This window comes from Rhincodon typus, chromosome 12 (genome assembly GCF_021869965.1).
Source record: "Rhincodon typus isolate 14 chromosome 12, sRhiTyp1.1, whole genome shotgun sequence".
Lineage (NCBI taxonomy): Eukaryota > Metazoa > Chordata > Chondrichthyes > Orectolobiformes > Rhincodontidae > Rhincodon > Rhincodon typus.
The window spans coordinates 46,916,434-46,937,843 of record NC_063343.1 but is presented as its reverse complement, the minus strand read 5'-3'; the positions used below and the strand labels follow the sequence as shown (position 1 = coordinate 46,937,843).

Here is a 21,410-nt window from a genome sequence, read left to right as displayed (position 1 = left end):
CTATACATCCTCACACCCCACTTCCTGTAAAGACTCCATCCCATTTTGTCAGTTCCTCCGTCTCCGTCGCATATGTTCAGATGAGGCTAACTTCGACAAGGGAGCCTTCGAAATGTCCACATTCTTCCTCAACGGAGGATTCCCCAGCTCCGTTGTCGACAGGGCCCTCAATCGGGTCCGACCCATCTCCCGCATTTCTGCCCTCACCCCTTCTCTTCCTTCCCGCAACAGCGATAGGGTTCCCCTTATCCTCACCTACCATCCCACCAGCATCCACATCCAGGAGATCATCAGACGCCATTTCCGCCTTCTCTAGCAAGATGCCACCACCAGACACACATTCCCCTCCCCTCCCCTCCCCTCCCTTGTCCGCCTTCCGCAGGGACCGTTCCCTCCGGGACACCCTGGTCCACACTTCCTTCACCCCCAGCACCTTCCCACAGCCCTGCGGCACCTTACCCTGTAACCGGCGAAGGTGCAACACCTGCCCATTTACCTCCTCCCTCCCCACTATCCAAGGGCCCAAACATACCTTCCAGGTGAAGCAACACTTCACCTGCACTTCCCAGAATCTAGTCTAATGCATTCGCTGCTCACAATGTGGTCTCCTCCGCATTGGGGAAACGAAGCGTAGGCTTGGCAACTGCTCGCAAAAAAGACCCTGAACTACCTGTTGCCTGCTACTTCAATGCACCACCCTGCTCTCTTGCCAACATCTCTGCCTCCGGCTTGCTACAGTGTTCCAGTGAAGCCCAACGCAAGCTGGAGGAACAACACCTCATTTTCCGCTTGGGGACCCTACAGCCCTCCAGACTCAATATTGAGTTCAATAATTTTACGGCCTAAACTCTCCCATGTCCCAGCCCCCCACCCCACACACCAGGCCTTGTTACCACATAGCCTGCCAGTACACCCCCCCTGTTGTTAGTCACTAACAGTCCCCATTAACAACTACTCACCCTCCCAGCCTGATCGTTAGCAACTCTTTTTTTTTGTCTGTTCAACTGTCTTTCTGTCTCTTTGGGCTCTATCTTATCGTTTATTCCCTACCCCACCCACCTCCCTATTTTCTGCATATAAACTGATGTTTTCCCAGCCACCATCAGCTCTGAGGAAGGGTCACCAGACCCGAAACGTTAACTCTGTTTTCTCCTTCACAGGTGCTGCCGGACCTGCTGAGCTTTTCCAGCAACTTTGTTTTTGTTCCTGATTTACAGCATCCGCAGTTCTTTTGGTTTTTAACTGTGTATAATGCATGTATTTGGTGATCACTTTGGTTTTGGCATGGAGGTGACTGAAGTTAGAGTTTTCCATTCAGCTGGCTTTTAATTCTGACACCAAATGGTTGTTGATTGTTGATGAGGTGCTGATCCCAGCACAGATTTTGAAGTGTCTGCTTCAGCTCTTCAATTCAACACAATTTGAGTCATTTCATCATGAAGCATATGTAGGATTACGATGTAATTTCTTCGACATCCAAATCTTCCAAATGCAGTAAACAAAGCCTCACAATTTACTGGTTCAAGTCAGGTCAGGTCAGGTCGGGTAAGTGTAATGAAGAGTTACTGGTGTTGCTCCTGACGTTTTCTTAAATTTGTCTGGCAGTGAAGATCATTTTGAATGTTTCTTTTGGAACTTGTACCTGGACAGTCTTATCGTATCTTATCGGAGGCCACATTACATTTTTTCTCGTAGGAGTGGTGGGGACAAATTTCAGAAGATGAGGTTTATCAGAACAGTAAGCATGAATTTCAAAATTAACAATTCCAAAGCAATAAATTGATCTTTTAAAATAATAGTAATTAAAGTAATTAATAAAAATAGCCATTAAAAATAATGTCACACAGCAAATCTAATACATTTTTTAAATTACCTGACTTAAGAGGCCAAGCTAGTGAAAGATAAAGTTTCAGCTAGACAAGTTCTAAGCCCAATTTCTAAACATCAGGGAAGGGATTGGAACTGAACTACAGAGTTGAATTTAGTAATGACATTGACCTTTTGTGTGCTTCTGATGTACACATTCTGAGCTGGCCTCAACAAAATTCATACGAAAATGGGAGTTGAAAGGTTGCCTTTCAGCCTAAATGTTTATCCTCTTCCGGCCAGTTTTGAAAGGACTTTGGGGAGGAAGGGCAGGTGTGTGATCAGGTCTCTCCTCCCCCTGTACACACATTCTCCCTCCCTGCTCACCTCTGTCTCCCTGTTTCTCACACACAGACACAGACTCACTGTCGCTCTCACTCTGTCACTCTCTCTGTGCTGGTTCTGTCAATACCTCCCACAGATACTCCCTTGCCAGGTCTTTTACTGTATCCCATATACCCACACTCTCTTTTTCACTTTACCCTATTCCATTTTTCTCTCTCTCTGATATTCTCTCACACATGCTCAGACTGTGCTCAGCCTCAGAACATCCGCTCCACCATCTTGAAAGTAGTCTTACAGGAGGTTGCCTTTGTTGACAGTTTCTGTCCCAGGTCTGCTCACTCACCCAGCAGGCAGGCATCTGTAGCTCAGTTCAGAAGACTTACTGTCACTCCCTCTATCTAGGCTTCGAGGAATACCCTAGTTTCCAGTTGTCTGGCACTTTGACACACCACCATGTTCCCATGCCAATATTTCTCTCTGACCTGTGCAGTGCTGCAGTGAAGCTGAGCACAAACTGGAGAAATAGTACCTAGCCTCCACCTCGGCGAGTGTACAGCCTTCAGGTTTAACAATTTTAGAGCATGAACACCCCATTCCTTGTCTATTATGTAGCCTCACAACACCAGGACCTGTAACAAAATGGGTTGCTTTCACTTTGGCCAACCTATTTTAGGTATTCATAGTTTCCATTTTCACCAGCCAGCTTCTCCCCTTTCCATGTTTGCTATCAGCAATCCCTTTGCCTGCCTGTTACTTTTTTCTCTCTGTCTCTTTGGGCTTCTTCACAATCTGTCTGCTCATTCTGTTCCATCTCCACTCCGAAGTCATCCACATAAATGCCACATTTTCCTGGCTGATTCAAGTTCTAAAGAACAGTCACAGGATTTGAAACATTACCTCTGTTTTCTCTCCATAGATACTGCCAGACTTGCTAAACTTCTCCAACAATTTACATTTTTGTTTCAGATTTCCAGCATCTGCAGTTCTTTGTTTTATTTACAATATTCAATCCTTGATTTATTTTACAAAAAAGTCCAAATGTGCATATGGATTAAAACTATTCCTATACTCGGTGAGGATTACGGATGAAGGCATTAAAAACATCAAATAAGAAATTGCAACTTGAAAATTAGTCATTTGTATCCTTGAAGTATTTTCTTGGGGTTTGAGTAGTGCAGCCCATGTAATTATGCACGTTCTTGTGAATAGTTAGCATTTAATGTAAAATACACTAAGATATCCAGTTATCAAAATCATATTTCAGTCTTGAGTAACTGCTTGAATATTACAGTGCAGTTCAAGGCAACAACTGCATTCTGAATTGCATACAGTTGGTAGAGCATCAACAGTCAGCCGGCTATCTTTGGCAACATTCAGACAGAGCTGTACTGCTTCTCCATCAAAATAATTGACATTCATGCAAAACTCATGTTTCTTAGTTTTTTCATCACTGTCAAAGACAAGAAATAAATTATTGGAAGATTGGAATTTACTGTTGCCTTGAGGTTACAAGTCAATCAGCCTCAAATTTTCCAGAGCTTGCTGTATGTTCTGAAGACCATAGGCCACTTGGAGAAATTTCAGTTATTACCATTTTACTAGAGTTCAGTTTAATATAGCTTGTAATGGGCATCATTATAAATTATGCTTATCAAGTAATAAAGTAGTTGGTTCATTGTGATATACATTATTAACATGTCTCTCCTGCCTCTTAAAGACTCTTTTTTAGTTTCTGGAAATCCCCTGTTACCTCCGAGTGCAACTGTAAACATCAGCAAACCATTCAACCATTGCAGCTGAATCCAAACCTTTCCTCAACCAATATCCTCTCAATATCCACACTTTTTAGCAGCCTGTTTCATTTCCTTTTATTCATCTCTAGTTTAAGTATGACAGACAATTATCACAGTGCCCTGAACTGGTGCCTGAGATCAACTGGTTGAGAATCAAACCAGAGATTATCTGCTGTACGAACATATGGAACATGTGAAATAGGAGAAGAAATAGATCATCTGACTCCTCACGTCTGCTCCCCCATTCAATAAAATCATGGCTGAATTCTACATTCCCATTTATCCGAATAACCTTCGACTCTGTTGCCTAACAAGAACCTATCTTGCTCTGCCTTAAAAATGTTTGGCGATTTCACTTCCCACTATCTTCACAGGCAGAGTTTCAAAGTCACGAAACCCTCGGGAAGAAAATTCTCGTCATCTTTCTATTAAATTGATCACCCCTCATTTTAAAATGATGCCCCCTTCTGGACTTCTGCACAAGAAAAAAAAAATCCTTTGCGTGTACATCTTGTCAAGACCATGCAGGATCTTACCTACTTCAGTTGAGTCACCCCTCACTCATCTAAACTCCAGTGAAAACAAGCCCAGCCTGTCCAACCTATTCTCATTAAAAGAAAACATGAAATCCAGCTATTAGTCCAATAAACCACCTCTGAACTACTTTCAATGCATTCACATCCTTCCTTAAATAAGGAGATCAAACTGCACACAGCATTTGATGTCAGGTCTCACCAATGCCCTGTGTATTGGAAACGTAACATGCTTACCTTTCTGTCCAATTCTTCTTCTAATAAAGAATAGCACATCATTAATCTTTTTGGCTACATGCTGTACACTTACCTGGATACTAATTTCTTGTCATTTATGTACTAGGACACCTAAACCCTTCTGCACCTTGGAATTCCTCAATTATTTTCCATTCAGTACTCTGCTTTTCATTCTCCCTGCCAAATTAAACAACTATTCATTTTCCCACATTATACTTCCATCTGAAAGAATTTTGCCCACTCACTCAACCTATAATCTGTCTCCAACCTCCTTATTTATAGTGTAAAGAGCATATCTGTTTACTTATAGATAACACAGTGTGGAGCTGGAGGAACACAGCAGGCCAGGCAGCATCAGAGGAGCAGGAAAGTTGACGTTTCAGGTTGGGACCCTTCTTCAGAAATGGGGAGGGGGAAAGGAGCTCAAGAAATTTTTTTTTTTTATAGAATCCCTACAGTATGGAAATAGGCCCTTTGGTCCAACAAGTCCACACCGAACCTCGGAGCATCCCACCCAGACCTATCCCTCTATAAACCCACCTAGCCTATACATCCCTGAACACTATGGGCTATTTAGCATGGCCAATTCACCTTACTTGCACATCTTTGGACTGTGGGAGAAACCACATGGGGAGAATGTGCAAACTCCACACAGTCGCCTGAGGGTGGAATCGAACCCAATCCCTGGCGCTGTGAGGCAGCAGTGCTAACCCCCTGTGTCACCATGCTGCCCCACTATATAAAAAAATAAATATAGAGAGAAGGGGTGGGGCTGGGGAAAGTAGGTGGGATGGTGATAGGTGAGTGCAGGTAGGGAGTGGTGGGGATTGGTGAGTGAGGTGGGAGAGGCAGATAGGTGGGAGAGAAGATGGACAGGTTGTGTCAGGTCAAGAAGGCGGGGATGGGAGGGAGGGTTTCCCATGGGATGAGGCTGGGGTTGGGGAGATTTTAAAACTGGTGAAATCCATGTTTAGGCCACTGGGCTGTAGGCTCCTGAGGTGGAATATGAGGTGCTGCTCCTCCAGTTTGCGGGTGACATCATTGTGACACTGGAGGAGGCCCAGGATGGACATGTCACCCAGGGAGTGGGAGGGGGAGTTAAATGGTTCATGTAGTTTGTCGTGTGCAGAGCACAGATGCTCTACAAAACAGTCTGAGTCTCCGCTTGGTCTCATCCTGCGCTTTGAATGCGACACCAACAAAACTTTCCTCAGGAATCTGTGGACAAGCACCTCTGTTCCTCTGAATTTCCTTGTTACCTGCCATTCATTTTGTTCTCTTTTCTTGTTACTTTTCCCAAAGTACATCACTCTCACTTGTCAGGATGAAGTTCCATCTGTCACTAATCTGCACAAAATGCCAATATTTTCTGCTAACCTAAGACCTCCTTCCTCACTATCAACAGCCTGGCCAGTCTTCGTGTCGTTTGCAAACTTGTTTATCATCCACACCCACTGTCTTATGTTTATTGTTTATATCTAATATGACTAACAGTAAGGGACCCAGCACACATTCCTGTAGCACACCACTGAACACTGTTCTCCTGTCACACAAGCAGCCTTATACTATCACTCTCTGTCTCCTACCTCTGAGCCAACTTTGGATCCAACTTGTCAAGTTACTTTGGTTCCCATGTGCTTTTACCTCCTTTATCAGTCTTATTGAAACATCGCTACAGGGACCGTTGAACTGCCTTCTCAGTTTTCTCCCTCCATCCATAACACCATTTTTTTTTGTGTACTTTTTAAGAAATATTTCTTTTTTGCAACTCTGGGAATAATGAGGCTTGATTTCCTGTGCTACCCCGGCAAGGTCTGACAGTAGCTTAGATTGATATCATTTACCCAAGTAAGTCATTGGATTCATTTCTCTCTTGTTTTAAACCATCTTATACTATTTGCTTACTTTGAAAAGTTATAGTTCAGAGTGGACAATTAAGAGTACCATCACATGTCATTTGATGTATCTATTACACCATGCAGATAGTTAGAAACATCAACATTTTGAACAAATTTGTTAGTGATTTGTGCTTTCTCCTATCTTTGCTTTTTTTGTCTGTACCTTTGCACACCTGTACATAGCAAGCAAAGCTGGTGAATGATTTTGTGGATGGTGATAGCTCTGTACTATCTCATTCAAATTAACTTGCTTCATGTGTTTACACGACTGAGGGGCACCAACAGGTAACATATAATGAAGGCAAACCCTTTCCTCACCTATTGTGTTTCAAGCAGGGTTTGCTGGCTGTTAGGTGTAGATGGGAATTCTGGACAGTATCTTTCTTCTCTCTCTTGCTTCTAGCTGTTCTCGCCCATTCCACCCCCATCCCTGCTGCCAACTGAAACAAGATCTGTTAACTTGCCATACTCTACAGATTAGTTTGATTCACTAGACCTTCTACAGAATCATCATTGATTATTCTTTGTATTGATAATTCTTGAAATTTATATTTTACATGTTAAAAGCAGTGTAAAGTTGTTAAATGAAAGCAAAATATTGCAGATGCTAGAAATCTGAAATAATGATGAGAGAAAATGCTAGAAAAACTCAGCAGGCATGGCATCATGTGTGGAGAGAGAAACCGAGTTAACATTTCAAGTTCGATATTGCTTTTTCTTTGGAACATTTCAGTTCTGAAAAAGTGTCATATCGGACTTAAAACATCAACTACTTCTATCACCAGAGATGCTGCCAGATATGCAAAGTTTCTCCAGCATTTTCTGTTTTTATTATGTAAAACTGTTACACAGCTTGTGGTAGTTTCTAATACATGGTCTTCCTCATTTTCACTCTGGTGACATTTTTAAAACCGATTTGATTGTTCCCTGAGTAATGCTGACCCACCAATGAATGAATCCATGTTAGTTTTGTTATTTGTATTCCAAAAACAGTTTTGACTGTTGTTCTGTTTAAGTAAGTGTGCAGAATAACACAGTGAATGTTTTGCTGGAAAAGCCAGGATCTCGCCCATTGTTTTGTCATTCAATAGGTGAGCTCTCGGGTGTATTTATTTGTTTGGAGAGAATGTATTCTGTACAAGGCAAATGTTTGACTTGAGATATTGGCAAGACAGTGCAGATTGTGGATATATATTTGTAATTGACTTTTTCATTAACAGACATACCAGATCAAGTCATCCGAGTCTTTAAAGCCGATCAGCAAAGTTGTTACATCATCATCAGCAAAGATACGACTGCAAAAGAAGTTGTTGCCCATTCTGTCCATGAATTTGGACTGGCTGCACCACCTGAAACTTACTCACTCTGTGAGGTTTCTATAAGCCCTGAAGGTGTCATCAAGCAAAGGAGACTGCCTGATCAATTATCTAAACTTGCTGATCGAATCCAGCTGAATGGCAGGTCAGAAATGCATAGTCTGTTACATGCTAAACAGTTTTTTTTTCTTTAATCTTCTGATTATTTTGTGCAAGATTTTGCAAGACAAATTTGTACATTCACTCCAAGAGTGATAACTTTCTAAGTATTTTGATCTCTACTGTGGAACATACTAGAATCCAAATGTTATTTTGTATCCATGCAGATTTTATTGTATTATTTATAGAAATTTAGATCTATAATATTCTAAGTGTTTTAATCACTTCTGGGACTTCTGGCTTCAAGCATTATTTTATATTTGTGGAACAGTCTCATTTTATAATCTAGAAAATCTCGTAACCAAAAATATAATGAGGAATAGCCATTTCCAGGCAGTTGACCAATGCCTGTGGAAACTTTCAAAATTGAGTTGGCAAAGAGCACCTAGAATTAAGGGATGATGGAGAAGAAAGAAAGAAGGTGATATGCACATTTGGAAACAGATTCTGATTTGAAAGCTATATGAGATTATGTTGAACAAGTGCTGTAAAATGTCTGTGTGTTTCAAAGCAATATAACTTACATTTATCTCATTGCTCAGATACTATCTGAAGAATAATATGGAAACAGAAACTCTTTGCTCAGATGAAGATGCGCAGGAATTATTAAGGGAAAGCCAAATATGTCTGCTGCAACTCAGCACCATTGAGGTAGCAACTCAGCTGTCAATGCGTGACTTTGAATTGTTCCGTAACATTGAACCAACTGAATATATAGATGACCTGTTCAAAAGAGAGTCAAAAACAGGAAATGTACATCTCAAGCAATTTGAGGATATTATCAATCAGGAAACATTCTGGGTTGCCACTGAGATTTTGAAGGAAACTGTTCAGTGGAAAAGGGTGAAGATAATTAAACATTTCATCAAAATTGCCCTACACTGCAGAGAATGCAAGAACTTCAATTCCATGTTTGCAATCATCAGGTATGAACTGAGTGCGTTTGTTGGTTTAATGGCTAATCTGGTATTATTTGGCACTGTCATTTGTCAGCCTAAAGTATCCTATTATGTGAAATGTTAACTGAATTAGCCAAAATGTAGTGTTGCACAGGATGGGCCATTTTCTCTTTCAATGTAGTCTTTCAGTGAATTCAGTAAACCAAAAGCTTTTTTTATGCTGGAACTAATGAGATTAATCTTAAAAGAAAATTTCCATTTTAAATTACGTGGTTCATAAACTCATAAAATAAACTTATTGTCTATTTTATATTTTAATGTGACAATGTTATTAGTGAGCAAGAAGCAGTAGATTCCAAAACTCTCTGCGTCTGATAGACTAAGGCTCTCAACTTCCCCTTAGCAACGAATCTTAATAATCTTCTTAAACAACCTCCTACTCAAATGGTGTGATATTTGATCACCACACAGCCCATTTGCAGCCTTTTCAGTTGTCAATTTAGTACAATTATTTTGTTGAATTGTGAGTAGTTTAATGTTGTGACATGCATTCATAACAGCTAGCAAGTGGGATTATACTTCTAATTTATTGTGATTTGGACCCTTACCAGGGACTTCATCCATACATTTAGTCGAGTGAAACTTGAGGTTAAAGGTGTTAGACTACTTAAACTGCAGCAACAGGGAAGAAAGAAGGGCTGTTTGAGAAGGATGCTTCATCCATGGCTAAATAAGTTGACAATAGTATCAAACTGAAAGAAAAGCTGTACATATCTGCAGGATTACATGTTAGGTCAGAAGATGCATGAGTTTTTGATAAGCAGCAAAGAATAACTCAAATAAAAAAGTGAGACAGAATGAGAGACAGCTGGCTAGTAATATAAAAGGAGATAGTAAAAAATTCAAGAAGTATTTAACAGGAAAAGTATAGTTAAAACTAGCGTTGGTCCTCTAGAGAGTGAGTCTGGGAAATTGATGCCGGAAGATTTTGATTAAGTTGTTATTTAGGGTAAAGTTGGAAAGGAAATGACAAATGTATTGAACAGGAATTTAATATCTGTCTTCACTGTACAGAACTTAGAAAACTTTGCAAAGATCCTTGTAAATCAAGAGATAAATGGAAGGAAGGAACTTAAATGAAATCATCAATAACTAGGGAAAAGGTGCTAAGAAAAATATTAGACCTAAATGCTGACAAGTACCTGATAACTCAGACTTTATCGTTGAATCCTAGAGAAAGTTGCTGCAGAGATAATAGCTGGATTGGATATATTCTTCCAAAATTCCTTAGATTCTGGAAGGGTCACAGCCAATTGGAAAATAGCTCATGATTTAATAATACCTTTTCTTAATGCTTTTCATAACATCCTTATTCAAGAAAGGAAAGAAACAGGAAACTGTAGGCCGGTTATCCTAATATCTAGCATATAAAAATTGCTAGAATCCTTTATTAAGGAGGATGATGAAAATCATAACACGAATGGGCAAAGTTGGCATGATTTTGTGAAAGAGAAATTGTGATTAATTTATTAAGAAAAAACAATCTTCTGTTAGGCTAACTGGCCTACGGTTTCCTGCTTTTGGTCTTCCTCATTTCTTGAATAGAGATGACACATTTGCAGTTTTCCAATCCATTGGGACTTTTCTCAAATTTAGGGAATTTTGGGAGATTACAAACAATACATCCACTACCTCTGCAGACACTTCTTTTAAAGCCCTGTTAGCCTATTGTCTCATTAGTTTCCCTAGTATTTATTCTCTACTGACTGTTAGTTTTTCAATCTCCATCCTTGCCCCATGTTTTTCTACTATTCTTGGAATTAGTTTTATACTTTCTGCTGTGAAGGTAGATGCAGAATACTTGTTCAAAGTCTCTGCTATTTCCCTACCCAGTTATTAATTCCCTAGTCTCATCCTCTTAGAAATCAGTGTTCACTTTAGCTTCTCCTTTTTTTCCTTGTAGAAGCTTTTAATGTTTGTATACTGCCAGCTGTTTTCTTTCCTCATACACCAATTTCTCCTTTAGTTTCCAGAAGTTTTTGAATCTTCTGGCCTACCACAGCTTTTCTTTTAATCATTAACTTCCCATGGATAGATTCTTTCTTCTCAATGTTCTTTGTTGGGCGTAATGAAATATCTCTTTTAAATGTTCACTGCTTAGTTGTTCTACAGTCTTAGTTTTCACAGTCTTATTTTCTCATTCTACTTCAGTCAAGTCTGTTTTTGTCACCTTACATAAAGATAATTACAAGAGTAAGGCTCCAGTTATAGAACCACGTTTCTCATCCTCAAACTATATGTGAAATTCGGTCATGTTATTATCATTCTTAGCAAGAAGAGCATTTTACTATGTCCCATTGCACCCTACCAGGTCTAAAATCTTGTTCTAAGAAAATGTTTGAAACAGATTGAAATGGAATCATACCTTACAGACAATGTCCCATGCACAACTATCACTGCCCCTGAGTATATCCTGTTGCATGAGCAGGACAGTACCAATAGAGTTGGCTGCACAATAGGTTAGGAAGACGTTGCCATGTGAGTCGTCAACATCAACCTGGACACCATGACATATTGTGGGCAAGGAAACCTCCTGATAACCATGTGCATCACCGCATATCCATGCAGAGACACCCACCCCCCACCCCCAGCCTCACTCCACCTTACTCTATTAGCTTCACATCGAGGATACCTTACATTGCATTGTGTAGCACTGTCACTGTGCTAAGTGAGACAATGTTTGAATAGATATAGCAATTCAAAGCTGGACATTCATGAGGCGCTGTGGCCCATTAGCAGAAGCTGAATTGTACTCCAGCATAACTTGCAACCTCACAGCCTGGCATTTCTCCCACTCTACCATTACCATCAATTCAGGAGACCAATATGGATTGAGTGAAGATTGCACGAGGGTGTGTTAGGAGCAGCATTAGACATAAGATGTCAACCTAGTGAAGCTATGAAACAGAACTGTTTGCATGCCAGATAGTATAAGTAGCTACTGACAGACAGAGCTAACCAATTCCACAGCCAGTGGATTAGCTCTTAAGTTCTGCAGTCCTACTGCATCGAATCATGAATGGTAGTGAACAACTAAACAATTCATTGGAGGAGGAAGCTTCACATATATCCCCATCCTCAATGATGGGAGAGTCCAGCACATAATTGCCAAAGGTAAGGCTGGAATATTTTCAACAACCTTCACCCAGAAATACCAAGTGGATGCTCCATCTTGAAGTCCTCCGTAGATCCCCAGTATCACATCTAATAATCTCTAGACAATTCTCTATACATGATATTGAGAAACAGTTGGAGGCACTGGATACTACAAAGGTTGTAGGCTCGGATAGATGGAGCAGTAGCGCAAAAGACGTGCTCCAGAACTTGCTATGCCCCAAGTCAAGCTGTTCCAATACAACTACAACCCTGGCATCTACCCTATAATGTGGAAAATTACTCAGGTATGTCCTGCACACAAAAGGAGGACAAATCCAACCTGGCCAATTAGTGCCTGATCAGTTTTCTCTCGCTCATCATGTGGGAACGAATTCTGCTTTAAATGAGCAAGCCTATATTTGTCAGCAGAGACCCCCCACCAGTTGCATACTTTTCCATCAGAGGAAACATCCTCTCCCATTTCGTTTGTCAGTACACCTCAGGATCTTTGTGGCTGGTCTCATTCCTTTGTTGGGACCCTCCCACCCACGTGCCCATCCTTGATATGGCTCTCAGAAGTTTCCTTCAGGCTGTACAGAGACCTTTTAGGGCTCTTTCTCCCCTACCCTTGGTGAGGATTCTTGAATTTTCCCTCCCTGCATTGCAGGCCCCCTTGGCTTTATCTTTGCAAACACACTGTCCTCTCACCTTTTGCACCCTCTCCAATCCTTGCATTCTGTCTTTCCAGACCACCTTTTTGTCACCCCTCACCTTTTTCCACCCCCCCTCCTTTTTATATTGTAGCTTCTTTTCAGCCCCCAAACCACTTTGCTGCTGTTCTCTCCTCTTAACAACATTGCCTTCTCCAACCTCATGGCCCAGCAGCTTTCTTACAGCTCCTTCCATCACAGGATTACATTTGATTTATTTATTTATTGTCAGCTGTATTTTGTTACAATGAAAAGTGTTGTATAGTGTTGCCACTCTCCAGTGCCATCTTAAAACACGAAAAAACTAAAACACAGAATTTGAAGGCAGAAAAATAAAAGTGTTTGATTGTATAGTCCTTCTTGTTAAGTGCTCAGCCATGGTACTGATGGCCAGGTGTAAATCTCCTGCACTGTCACTGCTGGAACAAAAGTTGCCACTCTTCGGCGCCACCTCATCTCCGCTGACACGCACACCATTGAGTCCTCACCGGACCTCACTAATGCAGAAGCCACCGATGCCAGTTAAGAGCAAATGCAAGTGCAGAGTCACCTTCTGTTTCTAAGATTTTAGAATACCCAGCAGGGTAATGAAACGTCTGCAGAACAACGAACCAGCTCGGCGAGTCAACCAACCACATCACCCTCTGATTGAAGGAGTGTCTCCTTACTTCTGTCCATTCCATTTACAGAAAGAACTTTTCTCTGGTTACCCATGATTAAATTTTCTTGAGCTATTTGAGGAGTTTTGGGGCCAAATTCTCACTCGCTTTCTGCTTTTGAGTAGTTCAATCACTGCTGTGGGCAAGCATATATGTAAAGAGCTGTTGTTTGCCAACTGCATTATCTGGACCAGTGTGAGAGTACTAGGAAAAGCATGATTGAGCTTAACTGTGATGTCTTCATTTAGGAAAAATTAGTTTCTTTCTGATGGAACTGCAGGAAATGTTAGTGTCAAAGAAATTAAGCTTCATTAGGGATAGCAAAGGTTTTTTTAGCTCTAGTATGCTATAACAACATATATTGTACTGTTGAATGTGCTTTGTTTCATAAATTCCCATTTCTGAGCTGGTATTATAAAGATTTTGTCACATAAATTACAGCTATTAATGTTTATAACTAGCTTATCAGCTGCCAATTATTTCTGTTTTAATGGTGAAGTAAAATGTGTAAGCAGCATTTATTTACGTCTCTCTGTTAGTCTTGGTGCAAATCATAAATAATGAACTCTTAACAGTAATTCTTTGTTACTTTATTAGGATTGAGACCTGAGTTAAGGTTTATAGATACTTATAAGTAGTGACTATTCCTCTTCTGCCATACTAGCAGTAAACTCTCTTCTTGCATTTAAAAATACGTTGGCAATCTCTATGTGTAACAAAGAAACAGTCATTTTGGAGAAGTATTTGTTTCCTATTCTGTGTAACTTTGTTGTTGAAGCAAAACCATAGAACAGATGACTAATTTATGTTATTGAGTAAATAATCCAAAGAACATGAGTTTGAATCCCCTAATGAAAAATTGAACTCAAAAGAAATCTGTAAAAAAAAAAAAGTGTTTTTTGAATAAGCGACCATGTTGATATTTACTTGTTACCACAACAACTAGAAATTGCATCTGGCAGCATCTTGAAGAGAGAAATTCTAAAGAAGAATCATACCAGACTCAAAACATTAACTATGATTTAAACTCCATGGATGCTGCCAGATCTACTGACCTTCATCAGCATTCTTTTGTATTTGTCTCAGATTTTCAGCATTCACAATATTTTGCTTTTATTGAACTTACATCTTTAACGTAGCAAGTCAAGTATTATTAAACAGAAAATAACAGTGGCTTATGTAAGTGGATATCAAGACATGAGGTTTGATCTAATGTGTATATTTTGAGGAGCATTTTAGAGGAGCTAAGAGAAAGACTGAGGTGTGGAGGTCCAGGGATGAATTTTCAGAGTTTATTATCCAGGCAACTGAAGGCACTGCTGGCAATTGTGGACTGACTAGCAACAAATATGTGCAAGATGTCAGAGCTGGAGGAGTGCTGACATTTTCTAGGTTTGAGAGCCGAACAGGGTTGCAGAGATTAGACCGTGGAATGTTTCAATAATTATGAGAATTTTAAAGTTGAGTAAGTGTAGGCTGGTGTAATTGATGAACATGTCTTTGTGTAAGTGAAGACATGGGCAGCAGAAATTCTTATGAGCTCAAGTTTTGTTGAGTCCAGAAATAGAGAAGTCTGGAGGTAGAAGTAAAAACTCAACTGATTCACCAAAATTCTTTAGTAACCACTTTGCCTTGAGGGAAGGCTACCTACCTTCTTACCTGATCAGATGGCCAGTGCATTCTGATAACTCCTGTTAACTCCTTACTCCCTTCTGTCAAGGCCCAGCAAGCCAGACAAATCAGGACAACTAAAGGTCTGCAAATGATACTCCGAATAGCAATAATCAAGTTCAACAATGACTGATTAACAAATATCTAGATTGAGACTAGTGTTAAGAGTACCATAATGTCATTGTTACACAGACTGGCAAAAGATAGAAAGTGCTGTTCCTCAAAGTTTGATGTTAGGGCTACTGTTCTTTATTTACATAAATGATTTCAATTTGAACTCTGGAATCTGAAGTGTAGATTCAATATATGTAGACACTTCTAGATTGGAGGGTGCAATTAATACAAAGAAAAACAGTAAAAATTTAAGAATGATACTAAACTTTCAAAAGGAGCAAATAAAATTCAGCATAGATAGGTATGTGATTGGCATCTTGGTAGGAAAGTTAAGGAGGCACATACTCCTCAGAAAATGAATGTCTAATTAAAGGGATCCCTGCAGAGGGATCTGGGGTACGTATTCACAAGTTCTTAAGATTAGGTTAATAAGGCCAACAAAATATAACAAGGTACTGGGGGTTATTTCTGTAAGGATAGATTGAAAAGCTGAGAGGTTAATTTAAGCTTGTAGTCTAACCAAAATTTGATACACTTAAATGCTGACAGTAATATTGGCCTCCATAATATAATAATAATATAGAGGCACTGGAGAGCACTAATTTTGGAGGGTGACTGATTGGGACTTTTAAAACGATGAAAGGATTTATTAGTGTGAACACAGAAGATCTTTTTGCTTGTTGCTAAGATGTGTAAGTCCTATGAGAGACGAGAAGACATATATGTAAGGCCTTTACTGAGCGATCCATTGGATTTCAGAAGAAACTTCTTTATTCAGAATTTGAATAGAATCTGGAATTCTCTACCACTGGGCATAGTTAGAGTGATTAACAGGATGCATTTAAAGGAAATCTAGACAAACACGAGGAAGAAAGGAGTAGAAGAATGAATTGAAGGGGTTAAATGAAGAAGGGTTTAAGTGCAAGGGAAACACCCCATGACCACACTTAGCCAAAGATCTGTCTCTGTTGTAAATACTGTGTAATAAAATTAAGTCAAAATCTTTCAGCAGTATAATCAATCTTAAATATACCTTTATTGGAATTTACTGTATGCACAAAATGTGATTATCGTCAGATATAAGCATTACAAGTATGCCATTGAAAGCTTTATCTGTTTCAGTGGGCTAAACCTTGCACCGGTTGCACGCCTGAGAAGCACTTGGGAAAAACTGCCAAGCAAGTATGAGAAGCTGCTCCGGGACCTTCAAGATCTCTTTGATCCTTCGAGAAACATGGCAAAATATAGAAACGTTCTTAGTAGCCAGAGTCTGCAGCCTCCCATCATTCCACTGTTCCCAGTAGTCAAAAAAGACCTCACTTTCCTGCATGAAGGTATTCCATTTTTAAAGTACAAGCTGCTCATGCAATAATTTAGAGAACACAGTCGCTGCTTATTAAGTGTTCAATTCTCACAGTCGTATCACCAATCTTGGTGGTCATTGTTTGGAACTCCCATTATTCTCAGGGTAACAATAAGACCACTGGTCAAGTATTTATTTTGGCATGTGTTGCTTTAGACAGTGAAGAAAACACTAGGCTCCGAGGCATAGTTCTGTAATTTTGTAAATGAACTGAACAATTGCAAGAATAGCGCATTGGGCAGGCACATTTAAATCTGTTGTATAGCCTTTTAATATGTGACATGCATCTAAATATGTTCCATTTTTAAGCAAACTGAGCAGTTGACAGTCTTAGTAGGTAACCCTTAGCAGGCTTTTATTTGTGTCAGCTGTATAGATTTTGGATTGTTAAATAGGGTAAAGGTTAATCTGATCATCACAATTTGTTAGCTGTATGTCTGAAAACCAAAAAGACATTAAAAATAGGTCTTTTCAGAAGTAGACCCGAACGGATCGATAGACACAGTGTTCAGGCCCTTTAGAAAAAAAAACTTTGCTTGATCCGAACAGACTTAACTGGACCGAAATTTGATTTTTTTTTTCCCCCAAAGGGCCAAACTCAGCATGTCTATACGTCCATTCTGGCCCATTGGAAAGAAACTTCACATTTGGGTCCATTAAGATTAAGTGAATTTATTTTCCAAAGAGCTTGAACAGACTACAGTGGATCCAAAAACTTTAGAACTTGGTTCAAAATACATTTTGTTCATCAGAATTGGTTTTGTCCTTCAGAACCAAGTTCTGAAGAAGAATTATACCAGACTTAACATTAATTCTGTTTCTCTCTCCAGAGATGTTGCCCAACATGCTGAGTTTTTCCAGCATTCTCTTTGTTTCAGATTTTCAGTGTCCACAGTATTTCGCTTTTATTTAAGAGCAGGATGTGGCTTGGCTGATGGTTCATTGACTGCTCATAATTTTAAGATGATTGATTAAAATTTAGTATGGAATTCTGTATACCCACATTTTAACAAAATGAGGAACATGTGGCAATAATGCCAGTTAAAAACTTCCTCTAGCTGTGAATCTCTTTCCAATGTAGCCAATATGATTAATCTGCAACTTTTATCAATTGCACATTCACATCATTGGCTATGAGAATTGCTGCTTTCTTTAACATTCATAACGCTGACTCTAAGGGCTGCCATTTCCTTAATATTTGAGATACTGGATTCCAGCACTATCATCACTTAAGACATTCGCGTCTGTAATCATGAGAATTACTAACTTTTTTTTAATGGTGTTGACCTTGGACCCTAAAAATATACTTGTGCATTAAAACTGGAGACAATGGCAAATGTATGTTTTTCTTACTGTTAGTTGCAGTCAATAATATAAACTTTCTTGATTGCCTTTTCCCGTGACAGCTAACCACATTTCCATCGTTTTTAGAAACTGCTTCTTGATTTGTTGGCTATATTTTTACATGAAACCTGAGAGAAAATATCACCGTGGAAATATAACAGCAGAGACTGAAGCTGATATGTTGTCTCCTGAATACAGTGGTGCAATGTAATGAATTTGAATTTTTGTATAGAAACTCCACAATGTGAGAACAGGCCATTTGGTCCAACAAGTCCACACCAACCCTCCGAAGAGCATCACACCTAGACCATCCCCCTACTCCTATCCCTTTAACCTTGCATTTCCCACGGCTAATGCACCTAACTTATGCATCCCTATTGTTGCATTTGACACTGACAGCACTCACCTTTGACAACTGTTGTATTTTATGTATTCTGAGTAAAATTTAGAGCACTACCATTGAATACAACATAATTTTTCTCTCTTACTTTATAAGGAAATGATTCCAAAGTTGAAGGTTTGGCAAACTTTGAGAAACTACGGATGATTGCAAAGGAGATTCGACATGTTGTCCGTATGACTTCTGTAAACATGGATCCTGCTGTAATGTTCAGAAATAGGTTAGTAATTGTCAAGAAAAGTGGTATCATTAATGCATAACTGTCTTTGTTAGGAGAATTATGTTCTGTTGAAATCTGGAAGATGATTCCTGTTGCATATTTAATTTTAACACCATCCTTTTGTTTACATATTCCTATAGTTCATGCAGAACCTTTTAAATGCATGAAAGTGATTTGTTTTTATTTATTACCTATTTGTTACCTATTCCTAGTTGTCCTTGAATTGAGTGGTTTTCTAGGCTATTTCAGAGGGCAGAAAAAAGTTAACCACATTTCTATGGTCTGGAGCCACATGTGAACCAGACCAGCTAAAGACTATGTTAGGATCTATTAAAGTTATTTTTTGTATTGTTTAAGTATTAAGAAGGCATTTGGTATGCTTGCCGTTATTAATCAGTGCATTGAGTACAGGAGTTGGGAAGTCGTGTTGTGGCTGTACAGGACGTTGGTTAGGCCACTTTTGGAATACTGTGTGCAATTTTGGCCTTCCTGCTATAAGAAGGATGTTGTGAAACTTGAAAAGATTCAGAAAAGATTTACAAGGAAGTTGCTAGATTGAAGGGTTTGAGCTATAAGGAGAGGCTGAATAGGCTGCGGCTATTTTCCCTGGAGCGTTGGAGGCCAAGGTGTGACCTTATTGAGGTTTATAAAATCATTAGCGGCACAGATAGGGTAGATAGACAAGGTCTTTACCCTGGGATGGGGGAGTCCAAAACCAGAGGGCATAGGTTGAAGGTGAGAGGGGAAAGGTTTAAAAGGGACCTAAGGGGCAACATTTTCACACAGGGTGGTGCGTATATGAAATGAGCCGCCAGTTGTGGAGGCTGATAAAATTACAACATTTAAAAGGTATATGGATAGGAAGGGTTTAGAGAGATATGGGACAGATGGTGGAAAATGGGACTAGATTAATTTAGGATATCTGGTTGGACTGGAGGGTCTGGTTCTGCGCTGTACTGCTCTATGCTTTGCCAACAGACCCTTAATTGTCAGTTCAATGCCTGTTAAATACACAGATTTTCCCTCTTTTGCTCAATGATGCCAACAAACCATTAATTCAATGTTTACAACGTGCTTGCGTTTAAAATCTAGCTGCTGGTGAGAAGAGTATGTGGTACTGAATGTGCAGCATCCAGCTCGGGTTACGGTTAACAGCGCACTTCTCATGGAAGCACGTGGACACAGTTGAGAACTGGATCGGGCTGGTGGCCTACACTAATTATCTGAACTCAACCCAGAAAAATGGCATCTTCCCTAAACTATCACAGTCTAGCTCATTTTCTGAGCCATAACCCTGCAAGAGTCACTGTCTTTATTTAGGGAAATTGGAAGCGAAACCAGTGGAACCTTCCAGTATGTAAATTAGGTGAAATTCACTGTCAACAATGGAAATGCCTGTGAATTGTTTGTCTGGTTAGACAGTAAATTCACTGAGCATGAATTATGTTGTTTAATCCTGCATAGGCAACCTGCTGTTGCTTCTTTGAACCTGATAACTCAAGTATTTGGGCTGATGCGTTTAGACTTTAAATGTGAAGTCTCCTTATTAATTGATGAAAATAAAAAAATTACTTGTAATGGCAAACTTATTCAAGAGCCAGGCAGCAGGTAAGATCAGAGAAAATAAACAATAATTGCTGCAGAATAGTGCTCTTAAGAGCCTGCTATTCAAAGCCTGAGACACAGCACCTCCAATTTCAAAGCTAAACAGTAGAAAGGAAAATGAGCAGTAACATTTTCTATCCTACTATGCTTTATTTCATATTCTTTGATTAAGTAATGTGGAGTAAGCAACTTTAGTTCAGTTGAATAATATGAATCTACAAGATAAATAGAAGGTAAAACAACCCCTTAATAATGTGTACTATGAAGCATGTCACAATAGGAGAATCTCTGTTCTGGTACTTTACAGCAAAGTAGCATAACAAATTTCCTCAATTCAGAACAAATGAATCTTCCACTTTGCACTACTGTTTATCAAATCTAAATAGATCAATATGATTTATGGGTCTGTTGTTTCTAACAAAAATTTTTAACAAAGCTATAGCACTGCTGCAAGTGTGGAGTCTTTAGAGAAAGACATAGCAGTTGGTTGTAGACTCCTTGTTCTTTGATTCTGCTATCTTTTTCCCCATCCTGTTGGTGGAATTACTCTGGCAATGCAGGCCAGGTATTTCTGTTAGCCGGAGGTGCTGTTTCCAAATCCTCCTGTAAAGTGCCTTTTCCTGTATTTATGCGTGACTGAAGTATGGAATGAGATGAACATTGCCATTTTCATTCATTTTGTGTCCTTGTGTTTGTTTCCTTATCAATTTTCTTTCCTTCCTTGACTGAAGGCATAGAATCTTTCCAAACTCCATTTCCACTCTGGCATTTTGAGTAAATGATGACTTAGCTTAGCGGCAGTCGAGATCTATGTTAATGCAGGATGCTGGTGAGGAATTAAAGTCTGACATAGGAGAATTGTTTTGACTGCAATAGACATTTAATCAGTGTAGCGTATGATTAAGTCAATAGTCTCTGCTGATGCCTTACTACAATGTCATCAGCACATGCTATTGAAAGAGAAAAAAGATCTGCTATATTCCAAAATGTTTATGAATCTGAGAATAATCCTAAAAGGCATTAAACATTATCCTAATTCCATTGATAATGCAACACATTGGCCATAAAGTTCTGAGACAAAAACAGGAAATGCTAGAAACATTAAGCAGGTCGGGCAGCATCTACATGAGGAAGAAAGAAGTTTGGTTACGGAATATCTGTCACATTCTCTTAATTTTGTGT

The 21,410-nt window shown here is 39.5% G+C and overlaps 1 protein-coding gene across 4 annotated transcripts in view; it reads left to right on the top strand.

Annotated features, from left to right (window-relative positions):
* Window positions 1–21,410, top strand: part of LOC109927338 (rap guanine nucleotide exchange factor 6-like) — a 337,005-nt gene that overhangs the window by 275,098 nt on the left and 40,497 nt on the right. For all 4 annotated transcript variants that reach the window (XM_048603586.1, XM_048603585.1, XM_048603584.1 and 1 more), the window contains 4 exons: window positions 7,833–8,073; window positions 8,630–9,013; window positions 16,419–16,630; window positions 18,500–18,623. In XM_048603586.1, coding sequence (XP_048459543.1) covers window positions 7,833–8,073; window positions 8,630–9,013; window positions 16,419–16,630; window positions 18,500–18,623 — 961 coding nt within the window. The remainder of the gene's footprint in view (window positions 1–7,832; window positions 8,074–8,629; window positions 9,014–16,418; window positions 16,631–18,499; window positions 18,624–21,410) is intronic.